We start from the raw sequence: 15,896 nt of genomic DNA on the forward strand, positions 1-15,896 counted from the left end.
TCTGTTTTCATTTACTCCAGATCGTTGGGGTTTGCACTGAGGAACTGCATGCAGCTCAGCAGTGGAACGGGCAAGGGATCTTGGAACTGCTTCGGACTGTCCCAGTGTAAGTGCTTATATAGTCCATGTAGGGGAGCATTCCCATAGAGAACAATTCAGTTGTTTATTTTTATTAACAATCTTTAACTTGTTGATGGAACTTATTTAATCCTGTGCTGTAGCAAGAGATGGGAATTCATTGCAATTCTGTTCTCACGCACAGACACTTAGATGGCAAATTAACGCATGTGGAAGTCCACATGTTCAGGGTGAAACAGAATGAGGTCTTGAAAGCTTAATTTCCTTCTTTTTACGCCTGCAGCATTTTCTCATTGGCTCTTCCTGAGAGAGCTGGGATAACTGTTACTGGTGACCTCTCAGTGTAGTTTAAAAGAAAGGAAGGAGAGGGTCTAACTTACAGTGGCTAGCAAAACTTGGGTAGTGTCTGAAAGTGAGAAAGTCACTCTCAAACTGGCCCCACTCTTGGTGGAGTGTTCATGCAAGTGGAGTTCATTGTTATTTCTCCTATGGCAAAAAGAACCAAAGACGTCATTAAGGAAGCGATGGGTTTTAAAATGGTTGGACCTAATCTTTTTTGGCTTGCAGGTGTTTTGTATAAATATTTTTCTCTTATCTTTAGTATAAGTTATTGCTGTGTGATTGTAGCTCAAAAGATTTTTTTAGAACAAAATAGTTCTGAATATGTGTTCCTGGGCACAATAGTACACTGTATAGTGTCACAATGGCCTTTAATTGATGGACTATTTGGAAGAGCCTTTGCTGCTGGACTTCGTAAGCTTGAACTTTCTCCTTTTAGGCACAAGTGCAGGTAATTCATGCAAGTGTTCTAGAGTACAAGTGAATTTGTCCAGCTGCAAGCTTTGTTTCTAGGACCCCAAGACAATAAACACTGTGTGCAGCTCCCTTGGCTCCTCTAAGTCAATACAGATATAGCACTCCTCAGTCTGTTCTTGTGTTAGTTTTTGGCCTTTGTGCTGTGGTACAAGCACCTTTCCAAGGATGAAATTAAACCCAAATGAACACGATTTGAAGGCAAAACTGCGAACCACTAAGCCGCTGATATGGAGTCAGGGTAATAGTCTCTTGCATCCCAGTGAGGAACTGAAGCAGGTCACACCTCTGCAGTTAATAATTAACAGCTTCCAAAGTGATGTGAAAAAAGAGTGGCTATCAATGCATCTGAAAAGCTATAAAATATTAACTTTTATTGCTCCCACTCCAAGTGCTTTGGGAGACTGTAACACAGACAAGGCCAGAGGAGGGGGCTTTTGACTGCAATAACAAAGTATCTCATGAAAAAAATGAAAATTTTTATGGCAATTCCAGAAGACTTTGGTTTTTACTTCAAATGAAAAGCACCATCTAAGGCTGACTTCTGTAGTCTGCCTGCACTGTGACCCAAAGTAAAGTCTCCAAGTAGTTCATCTTCACAGCAATCTGTTTTCTATCACCTTTGTTGGGAAGCATCTTGACCCTTGTGACTTTTATTGCTAATGAAAAAAAGATTTTCCCTGAACCATCTGAATACTCAGCCATTAAGTACCAACTGGGCAAAACAACTATTGTGAGGATATTTATCAGAGCAATAAGCTTTTTATGGTACTGAATATGACTGCTGATCTCAGCAAAAAGTGCAGTCCCATTGGGACCCTGCTGCATCTTTAAGTATGTAGTAGAAGTATAAATCTTGACCCTATGCTTTGCCCATCTTTCTTAGACATAGGCTACACTGGACTTCTCAGTCCCAGTTCAGGTACCTGTAAGATTAAAACACAGTTCAGTCTTGTATGAGTAAGTGGGTCCACACAGGGTATAGCCTGTGTCAATCCTGACTGCTTTGCAAGACCTGGTGGTGCCAGACACTAGGCAAATAACAGCTAGGTCACGGAGAGCTTTCATTATTTATTTGAGAAATGTAAAGGACAAATGTGTGCTATGGGATGTATACGCAACATAGAGGGCTTCTAGGCTTGTTTTAAACTCTACCTTGTGCTTCTTTCCAGTGCAGGTCCACTCTGAGGACTCTGTTGGGGAGTACTAGCTAAAGTGCTTGTTTGGTTCATTACCTTTCTTTCTGTGTAGAGCTGGAGGCCCCTGGTTGATAACAGATATGCGAAGAGGAGAGACAATATTCGAGATTGACCCACATCTGCAAGTATGTCTTCAGTTTATAAAATGTCATGTCTTTTTGATACAAAGACATACAAAAATGTCTTTTGTAGTAACCAGAGAGAATTGGTTTAATGGTATAAAGCAGTCCTATTATTTTCTGTAACGGTGCTGTGGTCTTCTCAGTGTTTGCAATAATCCTGGAAAAGTATTAGAGACTTTTGCCCTCTCAGAGGTGGTTCAAGAGTGCACATGTCCAGTCCCAGGTGGATGGCAGCTCTAGGAAGAAACTGAGAGACCAGGAAAACAGAATCTCATATATGAGACAAATTGGTAAGATTTGGACTGCATGTTTTAGACAGGAGGAAAATAGAAGAAGATAAAAGAACATAGGACAATACAAGATTTAGAGATGATAGATCTGGAAATTCCTCCTTTGTTTTATATGCAAGCGTAAGGAGCTACAACATGCAGAAAACTCAAAACCAACTAAGTAATACTTTTTCACAGCAGATGTTACAGTGTAGCTCATTCCTGTAGGATGTCACTTGAGGCCAAGTAGTTAGTGTGGTCTGAGAAACAGTGGGAAGCTAAAAGTATCTCATGCAGTTATTAATAATCCATGCAGGAAGATACAGTAAACCTTCAGAGTTCAAGTTAATTTCTGAAGTTCCAAGATCAGAATAGGACCTCTACGGAGAGGTTACCATCCCATGGACTACTGCTGATCTGTGCATTTGGGAGACATTTCTGCATCTCTTCAGCAGAGTTACAGTACTGAAGTACATGGGTCCCAGGCAAATCCAGTGTGGTGCTGACCTTGTTTCAGTGAATCACTGAGTATTTGCCTTTAACAGAGAACTTATGGCTTAGCCTGGTAGGGCACGTGCATATGTGCACGTTTTGTACAAGCTGTTGCGTTTACTTTATGGTTTGCGTGTCTGCATCTGATTACCCTCAGTTGCCTCACAGCATCTTTTATTTTGAAAGCTTAAGAACAAAACCAAATTCTACTTTTACTGTTTTTAAGGTTTTGTTCATCTAAAATAACCCCGGTCTGAGACACACCAAAAAAAATGTTCCACAAATGTCCCACAATATGGGAGCTAATACAACTGCAAGTCCTGTAAAGTTTTTAGGCTCTTAAAAATTTTGCCCTCTCCCCTCCTGGAGGGTGTTTCTGTTCTCTGCACACTGGTGATTCCTGATGATAACAGGGTTTTCTTCAATTTACTGTAAATGAAAAGTAGCTCGGCTTACTGGAATCTGAGTCAGCCAAGGCAAGTTAAGGCAAATAAAGAGTACCTCTGCCTCACCAGTGTGTCCTGCCACTGAAAGCTGCTATGTCTGTGGTCTTTCCGGACTTCCTCACATTGAAGACATTCCTGTTTCTGTTCTCTCTTGCCCTTGCAGTCGTGTGTATGCACAGGTGTGTGTGTGTGTGTGCACCTCCTTCCTGCTCTGCTCTGCAGCCCCTGGGGATTCACAGGGCAAAACCTGCTGCTGTGACGCAGAGTCCCGCAAAGAGCCTTTGCTGAGTGCAGGGAGCTAGGCTGTTTCAGGCTGGGTTCAGCCATGTCATGTGCCTCCTGCTCTAGTTAGTGGGGAAAAGACAACGTGTTATTCGCTTGGCTTTTTCTTGGTGGTGGTACAGGGTCTGTGAGAGCTGAAAGGCAGCAGTGGAAGATAGGTGGAGGGGAGGGAGGGAGCAGGCAGAGAAAACAGACAACTTTCCTGGGAGCAGGCAAGCACATTGCCTGCCTGGGAAGCGGGCAGAGCTTGTTTTGAGGCTGCATTGTCTCTTGTGGGAATTGGTTGAGGCCTAAACCCAGCCCTGGCAGCAGCAGCTGTACTTTCTGTTCGGAGTTGCTGAGAATGGATCCCAACTAAGATGTCATCCCAGGATGTCAGCAATTAACGCTGTGGCAACGCTGGCTGTTTTCTGTGCAGCCAGGCTTCCCTGTAGGCCATTCAGATTTCCCTGGCAGCACTGTCAAACAATCCCGGTTGGTCCCCAGCTCTGTGCTGATTCTCAGTGCTTTGCTTCTGTTTTAGCAGATATCTCAGAAGAGAATAAAGCTGATTTGAATTTCCTGAGTTGTGGTTGCCGCTCTGCGGGTCACGCTGCAGTGCTCTGGCTTGTTTAGAAAGGGATCAATGACTTATAAGAGCCTCAGAGCATCTCTCCCACATGCTGAGAGGAAAATGGGACAGAAACATCCTTTCTTTGAGGAAGGAAAAAGCTGAACCTCCTTTGCCCTGGGCTCCTCCAACCTCCTGCTCAGGCTGCCCTTTCAAGGGAGGAAGAACAGCCCCTCAGCCCAGGCACATCTTTGCTGGCTAAAGATGGGGTAAAGCTGTGCATTGCCCCAGCTGAGAATCTGCACTGATTAGGGGTTTTTTTGGTGGTTTTCCCCCTTCAACATCAATACTTGCAAACGTTATAAAACAGGCATGCAAATTAGGCTGCCTTAGGCCAGCTCATTTCCATCAGCCCCCCTTGATCTCCAAGGGATGCCAACAGAGCAGCACTTCTTCCCCTGAGGAAGTGCTCTGCAAACCAGCTGAGACGCAGATGATGAGTCCCTTTCCCCCTCCCCAAGGCTCTGCGCACTGTCCGGAGGCCCCGACTGTGGCTGTGAGCAGGGGCCTTGGCTACAGGGGTGGAGAAGGACATCCCACCAGAGCCTCTGCCCGATGAGTCCTCAGGGCCCTGTGGGCTCTTCTACTCCCTGCTCAAGGGCAAGTTTGGTGGCTCTCCCATGTTTCCCCAATCACTGGAATGAAAAATAACCATGCTGACAAGTTAAACTTCCCCATGTCAGCTGATTTGGGTCCTCACAGAGCGCCTTGGTGGGCTCTAGAAGGATCCATGTGCTAAAATCTTACATAGAGCATCATTTGCATATGTAGGATCAGATGTATTTTTATTTTTTTTCCCACAACTTCTATTTCTGGGTGAAACAACTAATTTTATGTTTAGGGTATAACAAAAGAAAATCCCAGCAGATTTGTTATTTCTCAGATTTTCCCATTACGTTTTCATAGAAGCCAGTCTGCCCTGACGCCAGAGGAAGATCCCAAAGAGTAGTGTTTCAGGGACAGAGGCGGAAGGAAGGCAGTGTCTAGAATGCTTAGATCTAAGTCAGGACTGCTCTGGTCCTGCCCCCAGCCACAGGCTTCTACCTCCGCTCTTGGGCCAAAGAGCCAGTTTAGGGAGGTGATCCACCTGAAAAAAAAAAAAAAGAAAAAAAAAAAAAAAAAAAGGAGTTGGCTCAAGGGAAGGGGTAGGAGCACATGGAGGAGGTTGGGACTGCAGCCACTGTGAATTACATCAACTTAAACTGCTGTGCAGCCACACCCTGAGTGCTTCTGCTTATCTTTTAGCTGCTCAAATCCTCTCTTGAATGGTCACAAGAACAGGCAATGCCCTTTCCTAGGGTGCAGCGTGTGCAGCTGGGCAAGGGGAGGAACATATGTGGGTTCTAGTCTGGAAACTGCTTCTTGGGGAACAGATTTTGCAAAGCGCTGGATGCTCCCACGGTCTCTTGACACCAGTGGCAAGGTCAAACTGAAGGGTAGTAGTAACAAGGGGAGAGATCTGCTCCCGTTGTGCGTAACACAGCTCTGTTCTTTCCTCAAATCTTCAAAGTTTCTGTCCCACAAGCAGTGGGAGTTACTGCCTATTCTGAGGTGACCCAGATGTAAGCAGTGAGATGGCAGTCTTGCTGGTGCCACTGAGTGGTACAAGAAGTGACACCCCTTCAGAAGAGAGGAAAACCAGCCGGGTTGATTCAGTGCCAGGGGAGAGGTGACAGCGGTAAGAGCAGCCCTTCCTCGGTGTAGCTCAGCCCCGAGTTTGTTCAGCTCAACATTACCCCCTTGTGGGACATAGGTGGAAATTCAGACTAGTGCCAGTTCCCCTAGCAGGTGGGTGTCCTGTGCAACTTTTGGCTGCAGCTTAGGGCAGTCTTGCTGGCAACAGATGCACATGTCCTTGAGAAAATGCATGGTGTCTGAGAGTATGCAGCTGCTTGTGGTTGGTGTGCGACAATTCCGAGACCCAAATGGTGGTTACATGCTTGGAAAATCCAACTTGCAAGGGAGGGAGTTTGTGTATTTTGCCAATAGAGAAAGCTATGCAAAAGCTTTGACGCTGTGAACAGACCCGTGTCTTCTTGCACGTTTGTCCTTTACTGAACACCCCAGCACATTGAAAAGCAGTGGTTGTCTGGGCAGTTTGCAAATGATGAACTGCTGTGAATGAGGAGTCTCTCTGTGAGCTGTTTTCATTGTGGGACTCCTCAGTAAGCTTGGAAAGAGAACTTAAGTTTAGTTTCTCAGGGGTTTGTTACCATTGACATGTAATAGGTAGACTGCCAAGCTGTGCTTCGTACAGGAGTGTATAATGTAGTGCCATAAATACTTTTGAGTTGGTGTAAACTGGAGCTAACACTGAAAGAAGCAACCCTGCATACCCCAGGCCACTGATTTCCACCGCTATCTTTCCCTGCTTTGTACCTGCCAGGGCCACGTAGTGAAGCAGTGGGAAAGGGGTAGGAGTTCAGACCAACCTGCTATGGAAAAGGTTTGTTCCAGTTCAGACCAGCTCCCTGATTTGGCTCAATGTGCAGTCACTGTTAGGTGATACATCAAAGCACAGGGACCAGAGAGTGGAAACTGGCTGCGGAGGGGGAGATGCAGGAGCTGCTGAAGGTTGGGTTGAGCCAGGGTGGATTCCAGCTCAGGTTCAAGCCACGCCCAAAAAAGTCTTGGGGTTTTGGATCTTTTCAAGCAGGAGAGAGTCGACAAAGGGATTGAGACAGATGGCTCAAACCTGAGTGGAGTGAGTGCCAAATGTGCCTGGGATGATCTCAGCCGGCCCCCGGAGGATGACGAAGACAGCAGGAGCATTTGCATTGGGACCCAGCCGCGGCGGCTCTCTGGGAAAGGTAAGAGGTCCTGGGCAGAGTCGCTGTCATGGCCTTTTGGTTTTCTGATGGGTCTGGGCAGTGGGCTGATTCATGCAGCATTTTGGGGTTCATAACAAACATCACCGTTACTGGAAGGCTCAGTATGTCTCAGGAGCAAAATGAATTTTGGTGTGGCCTCTTTGAGGAAGGCAGGAGAGAGGAAGAGAGATCTTTGCATTGTTTTGTCTAAATGTTTCTTTCAGTTTTTAGGCTATTTCTGTTCTAAATCTGCAAAGTTAAACTGAGCACTGGGTGAAACCAGGACTGTAAACACCTGCAAGGTGAAGCAACTGCATTTTCCCAGGCTGTGTTTCCTTATTAACATTGTCACTTCTTGGGTGGCAAGTTGGACTGACACTGCACATTGCTGTAGCTGAACTCAAGTGATTCTTGCAAATACGGAAGTCTGGAAAGAAGAAGTAAAATATGGTGGAGTTCCCCTTTGCAATGAGATGCCATCTCAGTGTACAGATGTCATAGCCATTACACATGCTTGAAATTATGCATGTTACCTTTCAAATGGGTGAAGCAACATAAAATTTGAGGGCTCGAGATTTCCTGGAATTAACGATGGTTTCCACAGGAATGGTATCTTACTTGTTTTTAAGTCCATGGTAAAAAAAATATTTAAATGCACATAGAGTTCCTTCTGGCTTCTGTGCAAATATTTTGAACTGCACTGGATCTAAAAAGGCTATTTTCCCTCAGCTCTGCAAATGAAAAGCCCAAGACAGGTATACATGGTGATATTGGTTTATCCTTCAAAAGATTTTGAAATAATTTGGATATGTTTTTCTCTACCCGATTCCCACATTTCTCAAAAACAGATGAGGAAACTTCTAAGAAAGGTAGGAAAGCATCGTATTAATGTATTTGGCCACTAGACATTATAGGAAAATGAAAAAGTAAAAAGACTACATCTGAACTGAATAATTTGCAGTTTATTTTCAAATGTGAGCTTGAAGCTAAAGTTTGCCCTGCATAAAATTCCTTTCTTTTGTGGATCATGTTGTAAATTAATACACATTTGCAAAGCCAGTTGCAAAAACTCAGGAACCTCCTTGCACTTGTTTGGTAAAGGAACAAATTCCTGTTATGCCTAATGGGAAAAGTGACTTCCAGCTCAAAGGCTGGAAGTGTCAGGAGGTTCTGTGAGAGGTGCAGAGACAGCAAACACGTCATTTATAAGAGGATGCAAAACTACTCGGAATTTCCTCATCAGGAGGGCTCAGTACCAAAGGTTCCAGCTCTCCTTGCCTGACATAACATTGCAGCCCAAACCAAGAGAATTTAAGCTGACTTTATAAAGTGAAGTAACTCCTAAGGTGCAGGAAGAGCTGTTAAGAATTCACCCTTAGCATCTCGTCATTTCTTTCTGAAGGGGAAGAGTTTAGATGAGACACACCATAGAAACAGGCCTTTAAAAAAAAAAAGCTGATGTCTTCTTGTGTCTGTGATGTTTCTGGGGACTCTAAATCATGCTAAATAAAAATTTATATCTTTGCAGATACAGAGCAAATCAGGGAGACTCTGCGAAGAGGGCTTGAGATTAACAGCAAACCTGTTCTACCTCCGATAAATGCACAAAGACAGAACGGGTTGAACCACGACCGAGCACCGTAAGTTTCGCCCTGCACGCTCAGGTGGTAGGAGGAGAGAGGCTAAAAAGCTCAGCATGGAAAACAAAGTTAAAGCTGGGTGGAAGAAGACTTGACAAGGGGAGAGGAAGGCTAGCAGCAAATACTTGCAAAGCACAAGGATAGGGGGCGAAGAGTTGTTCAGGTTGGGTTAATGGACTAGTACTCAGAAGGGCAGGATTTGAGAGCGGTTTCGAACAAACCTTGCTAGCGTAGAGTGGCTCTGACTATGATCCGGAGAACCTGCTGTTCCTGGTGCACGGTGTTTGAAATGGACTGAGCCCTGTAAAACGTACTGTGATGAACAGTGCTATGGCATCCAAAGAGCTAGGTGGCATAAATGAGTGTTTGCTGATATTTTTGCCTGAAGATTTTGTTTTCAAGCTCATAATTACAAATCTCTTTGTTAAAATGTTGATTTATTTTTTTTTTTCCCAGTGACTTTGATCTTGCCTTGCTTAAGCAAGCAGGTACTGGCAGTAATTACATGCCAGTACTACCCTGGTCTCTAATAGTCTGTAGACTAACAGGTGATTTAAGTGGGACTAGGTGGGCCTGTAGATCTCTCCTCATTTGTAGCTTTTGACTTGAGTGAATCTATAGGGAATTACTTGTGGTTTCAAGCCATCTGCAATATTTGCACTTCCATCTTTTGGGGTTTCTCCCCTTCCCCTCTTAAGCTTATTTGCTAGTTAAATGTCTTGCCATCAATTTTAATGTTTTCATCTAAATGATACAGAAAGGCATGCATCTTTGCTGCACTCTTTCATCTTGGTATTTCCTTTGGTTTCCTAGTCTCCGATGAACATTTGTGCTTTCTTGTTCCAAGAGTAAAGATCATCATGAAATCAGCTCTTTCCTGTAGTGCCAGGCAGGGACAGCATCCTGCTCTGTTTCAATTCCTGTTTCTTTCTTAATTCAAGCATTTCGTAAGAAAAATATTCCTTATACTTGGTTATGACCTTGATGTCCTTTCTTGTTCCGTTTTGTGGGTGACTTCTGATTTGCCTTACGTATGAATGTTTCTGAGTTGCCCAGTCCTTTGGGGAAAGTATTATGTCAATTGCTGATGCTATGTACTAACGAGTAATATGAGATATTGATGCTTATTAAAAAAAAAATCTCAAGTGGCTTTATTATTGCTTTAGGAATAATCTTACTTTTGCTATATAGTTATTAGATGGAGCCAGATTCTGACCTGACTCAGATTTTAAGTAGTACTTCTCTGCCTGCAGGTTGGTCCCATTGGACCATTGGTTGGTCCCACTGGCCCTACTGAAAAAATAAAATTATACCATCTGATTTACATGAATCGCACCCAGCCTTGGAAGGCTCAAAAGTATTGAGCAGGATTTCTCACAGATGCTGGCCTCCTGCATGAATCTGCATGCCCAGTAAAAGCTCTGAGTTCACAGTGGTCAGGGATGACCAGAAACATTTGGGGTGCACATCAGGTCAGGGAAGCAGCTGATGGGTAAGCTTTAATGCTGGGAGGTAGTTGTTGCTTAGATAAGAAAGCTCGACGTTATTCAGGGTAAGATAAACAGAGATACGCTCAAGACAGAGTGGTGAAAGGTTAGCAAAGGTCTAAGATGAAGCACACAAGTATTTACCTGGATTTTTAACTGTTCTGAGACAGAGAGGAAGGCAGGTCAAATCCAGAGCCTCATATCCATGACAGTGCTCTTTGTTGCAAATCTCTTACCTGTAGCAGCTGTGCACTCACCCTACCTGAAGCCTGAGTGGTATGAATGGATGGTTCCCAGTGTTTGCCTCCTAGTAGATCAGTACATTTCTCTGAGTTCTGTGGTTACCACTGTGGAAACTGATAGCTAGCCTGTTTCTCCATAATAGCAGTTCAGTTAAGGAGGAGAGCTATCGGCTGCAGGTCTTGCCAGCGGTTACTCTGTTGATAGTATCGGAAGGACAGAGATCTCAATTTAAAACAGCAGTGTGTCCTAACACTTTCTTCTTCCATCTTACTGACTACTTTGAGAGGAGTTTAGAAGGGGTCTTTTTCTACCTGTGCAGTGGCTTCTCTTCCGCAATTCGTGTAGGAGATACAATGGGACTTGTTCAATGCATCGACCTTACTGAGAGGGGTGGTTTGTGCTGGAAAGCAGTGTTTACTCACAACCTCTAAGTAACTGGTACTTAAATCAGACCCTTACTGTGGCTAAAACTTATCATTCAACATATTTTCCAGCACAGTGTAGCATAGATGAAGTAGAAGAGGAAGATATTACTAGGTCTCAGCCTTTCTTAATACACTGTCTCAGCATGTCTTTACACATTTGAGCAAAGTTGCTCAACATGCTATTAAGTACATGAACATGATCTGGAGACTCTCATCTCCAGCTGCTGCAGAGGAATGTAACTTAGGAGTTCAGCTTTTACATGTAGTAATATGTCTACATCCATGTTCCCTGCAGGCACCTGCAGTGGCAAAGGCTGAGACACAAAAGGCACAAAACCTAGTTCAGATATAGTCATTTCATAAGAGTTACAAGCACTTGAGATGAAGGATAGCTTTGCACATAGATCTAGTCTTTCTGGTGCGATCCTTGCTCGGGCCTGGTAGGGCTGGGACTCAGTTCTGTCCTACACTGTAAATCTTGTGTAATCAAAGGCAAGTCATTTAGCTATTGAGCTTCAGTTCTGAATCTATAAAATGGGACTAATAACAATGTCATCTTCTTGAGGCACCACAAGGATAAATATGTTAACGATTACGAGGTGCTGGCTGATGGGAAGCAGGCTTGTGTGTAATCATATCCTGCACTGTACACACCAGACCATAAAATATCAAACCCGTGGTTCATTGCAAGGGTCCTGTGTATAACTGGTACATTAGAAACTCCTTGGGAACTTGACAGAAATGCTCTGTTGGGGCATGGCAAATTGTTCCCAATCTACTTTCCATAGGGAGCACTGCAGAACCCCAGGCTGTCAAATTTGCACCCAGCTGACATTAGGATGTTAAAGTCTGACACAGACTCTAATGGCTTTGTGCTGAAGAGGAATGTGCTGTTTATTTATCATAGATTTGCAGCCACCAACTGCTTTCCTAGTAGCTTTCTTCCCTTTCTTTTATCCTAACCCTACCACCCACACACAATAATCTATCAGGGTTTAAAGCAGACAACCTGTTCTGCATTCAGCATCACAAAATAGTACCAGAAACACTCAAACTTTCGAATATTTATTTGTATAAAATGTGGAGGATCCAGATTCCATACAGATTTCCCTGTCTTTGTGTAGTTACAGTTTTCAGTGCTTATGCAAAAGCCTCACATTGTTTGGTTGCAGATAGCACTTGATTCAATATTCTGGCTCCAGAAAAGCACATACTTACATGACTTACATGTTAAGCATGCATATTACCAGTTGTTCACTGTCCCAGAGTCCTAAAAAAAAAGTTCCTTTGAGAAAAAGCTGGTTTCTGTCAAAACCCTGTTGGGCAGCTGTAGTACTTTGATTCATTAGTGTTATTACTGTAGACTGTGTAGCCCTTCTTCTCCTAAGGATATGAATAAAAGCACTCTTAATGCTTAAAACTGCATCGGACATCTGTTTCTCAAAATGACTGTTAGCTCAGTTCATAAGCAGCCATTAAATCAGTTCGTACACATTAAACAAAAGAACATGTAAATTAATCTTTGGAAACATGACTAATCATTTCGACCATAGGTAACATAATACTCTTGATTACTGCTTGGAAAAATGAGGCGTGTATGAATACAAATGTACTTTACAGTGGCGCATTATTTATTTCTTAGGACCCGTTGGCTTAGTAGGTGCTCTTCAGACAGACAGAAAGGCAAAGCTCTCAGTCTCCTGAGCCGTGCAGATTCACTCTTACTGGATATGGCAAGCTGTTACCCATAGGGAACGTTTAGATGTCAGACTCAACACTGCTGCTGCCAAGACCTCAGTGGGCTGGAAGCTCCAGGTGTCAAAGTTCAGTGACACTTGTGGAGTCTTGCTTCATTTGCTATTTAATTTCTTGATGTAATAAGTTCTGGGGCCGAGTCTTTAATTGTCCCTGGCAATTAGCTCTGTGCTGTCCTGTGAGGCAGGTGAGTAGTATCTCCACTTTACAGATGAGGACAGAGTCGTTAATTTGCCACAGTTGCAGTGAGAACCAGGGTTGGGATAGGGGAATTCTTGACCTTTTCCACTCCTCAAGGGTCTCCTTGATCATGCAGTGTTGCTGAAAGTTATGTTTTTCTGCCCCTTGGCTGACTCAGACCATTCTACTGCTCCTGTGAGCAGAGGCATGGAGTAGAAACCTAGAGCTAGCATGCTGTATTACTGCACATGTTGAGGCTAAAATTATCAGTAATGGCTACATTTTGTTGTGCCGGGATTGAGGTAATGCCCACGTACATCCCCAGTGTCTGAAGGTGAGGCTTGAGTGGTAGAAAAAAGTCTCCCAAGGCTGTGTTACTTTGACAAGGCTTTTCCAGTGTCTCTCTACTGTTTATTGCTCTCCCCTTTCTCAAGAAGGATAAAGTGGTGTGGTTCAACACGCCTGATTCCCATATTTCTGTCTGGGATTTACAGATAACTGGGCATGCGCTGGTCCCTTCATGCACCACAGTCATTTGTCCAGGGACCCACAACAGATGCCCCAGACACTTCAAATCCCATCTGCATTCAATTTCCAGGCAGAAAGACAGGTTGAGTCTAGGGAAGCCTGAACATACAGTAGCTCTCCGCCTGTGTGCTAATTCCATCCAGCCCTGAACAGTTTCCAGCTATACAGGGAAATGAAGGCAGGTTCCTGGCAAACAGAGCAGGGAACAACCCTCCGGCAGGTGGGGCTGGCAGGACTGTCCTGGCTGTGACCTTCTGGTGCACTGCACCCTGAGCATCTCAGGTTGTTGCCCTTCCCTTGTGGGAAGAGGGAGGAGTTGTGTCACTCCCGAAGTCCTCCCAGGATAACCCCAGATTGTCACTCGGTGTGCCTGGTTTGGAGTGTAAGAGTAACAGTGGCACCACTTGCAGGACTGGAGTCTGCTGCCCATGTGGTTCCTCTGACTTGGTAAACAGGGGATGCTGATTCCTTCTTTCAGTGAGTAGCATTGGGTTAATGCACATTAACAAGCTCCATCTGAGCAGCATTTCTGAGGAAGCTCTGATGGTAATATCAAGATGTAGGATTTGCTTCGAGGCGAGTCTGCACTTTTCTCCTCCCAGTTGCACTGGGTTTTGATTGCTGCTTTACTTGGGCGGAGGGGAGTGTTGTCTGTGTAGCTGGTTTCCTGTCTTAAGTTCTTGGAGGCAAACTTTTACATAAAAGGGAGCATTTCAGCATTCTCCGAAACTGTCTAGTTCTGGCTAGACTTTCTGATTCTGCAACCACTAAGCAGTAAGTTTCCAATCCAGTCCTGCTTATTTAGGCAAGCTCTCTCATCAAGATGCCATTCAGTGGTGTCTTGCTTGAGTAAGGAATGCTGAATGGGGGAAGGCAATATACTTTAGGGAGTGTCTCTCAGCATGAGGCTGAGTGCTGGGTGACAAGCTTGTGAACTAGAAAAGCAAATGTCTGGAAAACCAGTGTCAGTAGAAGTGGCGAGCGGTCATCACACTAATAATTTGTGCTTCTGCATAGCTTTCCCCATCTAAGAATCCAAAAGTGCTTTGCAAACATTGACTTAATCCTTGCAACACCCCTATGTGGAAAAGTGTCTCAGTTTTACAGACTGGGAACCTGAAGCATGAGAGAGTTGTTTGACTTTGCCCATGAGTCTGCAGGGTGCCAGTGGCACAGCCTAAATCTCTCAATCCCAGTTCAGCTGCAGGTCTGGAACAGTCAGGCCCCTGCAAGCACTGGCAGTAGTTATTATGCAGCTTTCTGAAGGGATATGTGAGCAGCAAGAAGATTGTTGCTATTGGCATTGTCCTTGGAGCCCTTCCATGCCAGGAAATGCACACAGAACATCTTCACCGTCCGGTTTAACCAGGATGATGAGCACCCAGGTCTGAACACTTGAGCTAGCCTTGTCTCAGTGTGACCGCAGCAGGAGCTGTGTAACCATGTCCTCCCCGTTTCTGCACTTGCCTCTGTGCGTCTGTGACGTGTGCCGTAATTCTGTGTGCCAAGATGCTTAGGGCTCTTTCCCACAACTGCTGGTTTGCCCTTCAGGGGAAACTGTGGGAAAGACACTGGAAGATTGCTGGCACTTAAGTGATCTTTGACCATATCTTCATTAGGGTGTGAGGATGTTTGAAATAGCCACAGTTGGGAAGGGAAGAAAGGAGGGGGGAAAAAAAAAGAAAGAAAAGTTGTCCAACCTTTCTCTCCCAGCTGTGTAAGCTGGCACTAATGGTTTGCATTTGCTAACTAATGGTGCTGGGTTTTGTACCAAGGAAGCAAGGAGCAGTGGCTGTAACTCAGGTTAGTGATGCAGTGGGTACCTACTCCTACAGAGAGTCCCTGCCGTGGCTAGCTTCCAACAGCGTGTCCTTTGTGATTTCAATACCTGGGAGGGTAACTTGGAAATACAGCAAAATTATGCTCCATGTCAGCGACAGTGCTTGGAAGGGAACTGAGATCTCCTTCCGTGACAGATCCATGAGATCAAGCACTCTGATCATAAAGCAAAGTGCAAATGCAAGAATAAATAAACCTTTCTTAATCCAATCAACCTGGTTATTCTTGAATCCCATAAAATAACTGCCAGTGGGGTTGCTTGAGAAGAGGTTGCTATAAACATGACTTACAAGGAGGGGACATCCAAACTTTGTGCAATCCGGTGATTGCACTGGCAATTTTCCAGGATCCCCAGAGGCTGCTGCTAATTGGCATAAAATTAAGCAGGTTGCAGCCACCCTCATCTTTAATACAAAGAGAGGGCCTCCAGGAGGCTACAGGTTCCAGCATGTGGCTGCTCACCTCGAGGAGCACAGCACGCTGGGACATGTAGTCTCCTCCGGCCCTTTCTCCCTGTTGACAGAGGTCTGGGGAAGCTGCAGACTGCATTGGACACCTTTGCAATGGTTTGAACACCCCTCCCTCCCCCTCAAAAAAAAAAAAAAAAAAAAAAAAAGGCTTTGGTTAAGTTCATGGACTGTTAATCAGCATTCACAAGATTTAAAAATTAAAAAAAAA

General features: G+C 44.5%; 1 protein-coding gene across 2 annotated transcripts in view; it reads left to right on the forward strand.

Annotated features, from left to right (window-relative positions):
• SUFU (SUFU negative regulator of hedgehog signaling) overlaps window positions 1–15,896 on the forward strand; it is a 99,591-nt gene that overhangs the window by 54,762 nt on the left and 28,933 nt on the right. The window contains exons 5-8 of one of the 2 annotated variants that reach the window (XM_049810651.1): window positions 21–106; window positions 2,143–2,215; window positions 6,965–7,121; window positions 8,650–8,761. In XM_049810651.1, coding sequence (XP_049666608.1) covers window positions 21–106; window positions 2,143–2,215; window positions 6,965–7,121; window positions 8,650–8,761 — 428 coding nt within the window. The remainder of the gene's footprint in view (window positions 1–20; window positions 107–2,142; window positions 2,216–6,964; window positions 7,122–8,649; window positions 8,762–15,896) is intronic. The other variant, XM_049810652.1, reaches the window with a different exon arrangement.

The sequence above is a fragment of the Accipiter gentilis genome, chromosome 9, assembly GCF_929443795.1.
Source record: "Accipiter gentilis chromosome 9, bAccGen1.1, whole genome shotgun sequence".
NCBI classification, from domain to species: Eukaryota; Metazoa; Chordata; class Aves; order Accipitriformes; family Accipitridae; genus Astur; species Astur gentilis.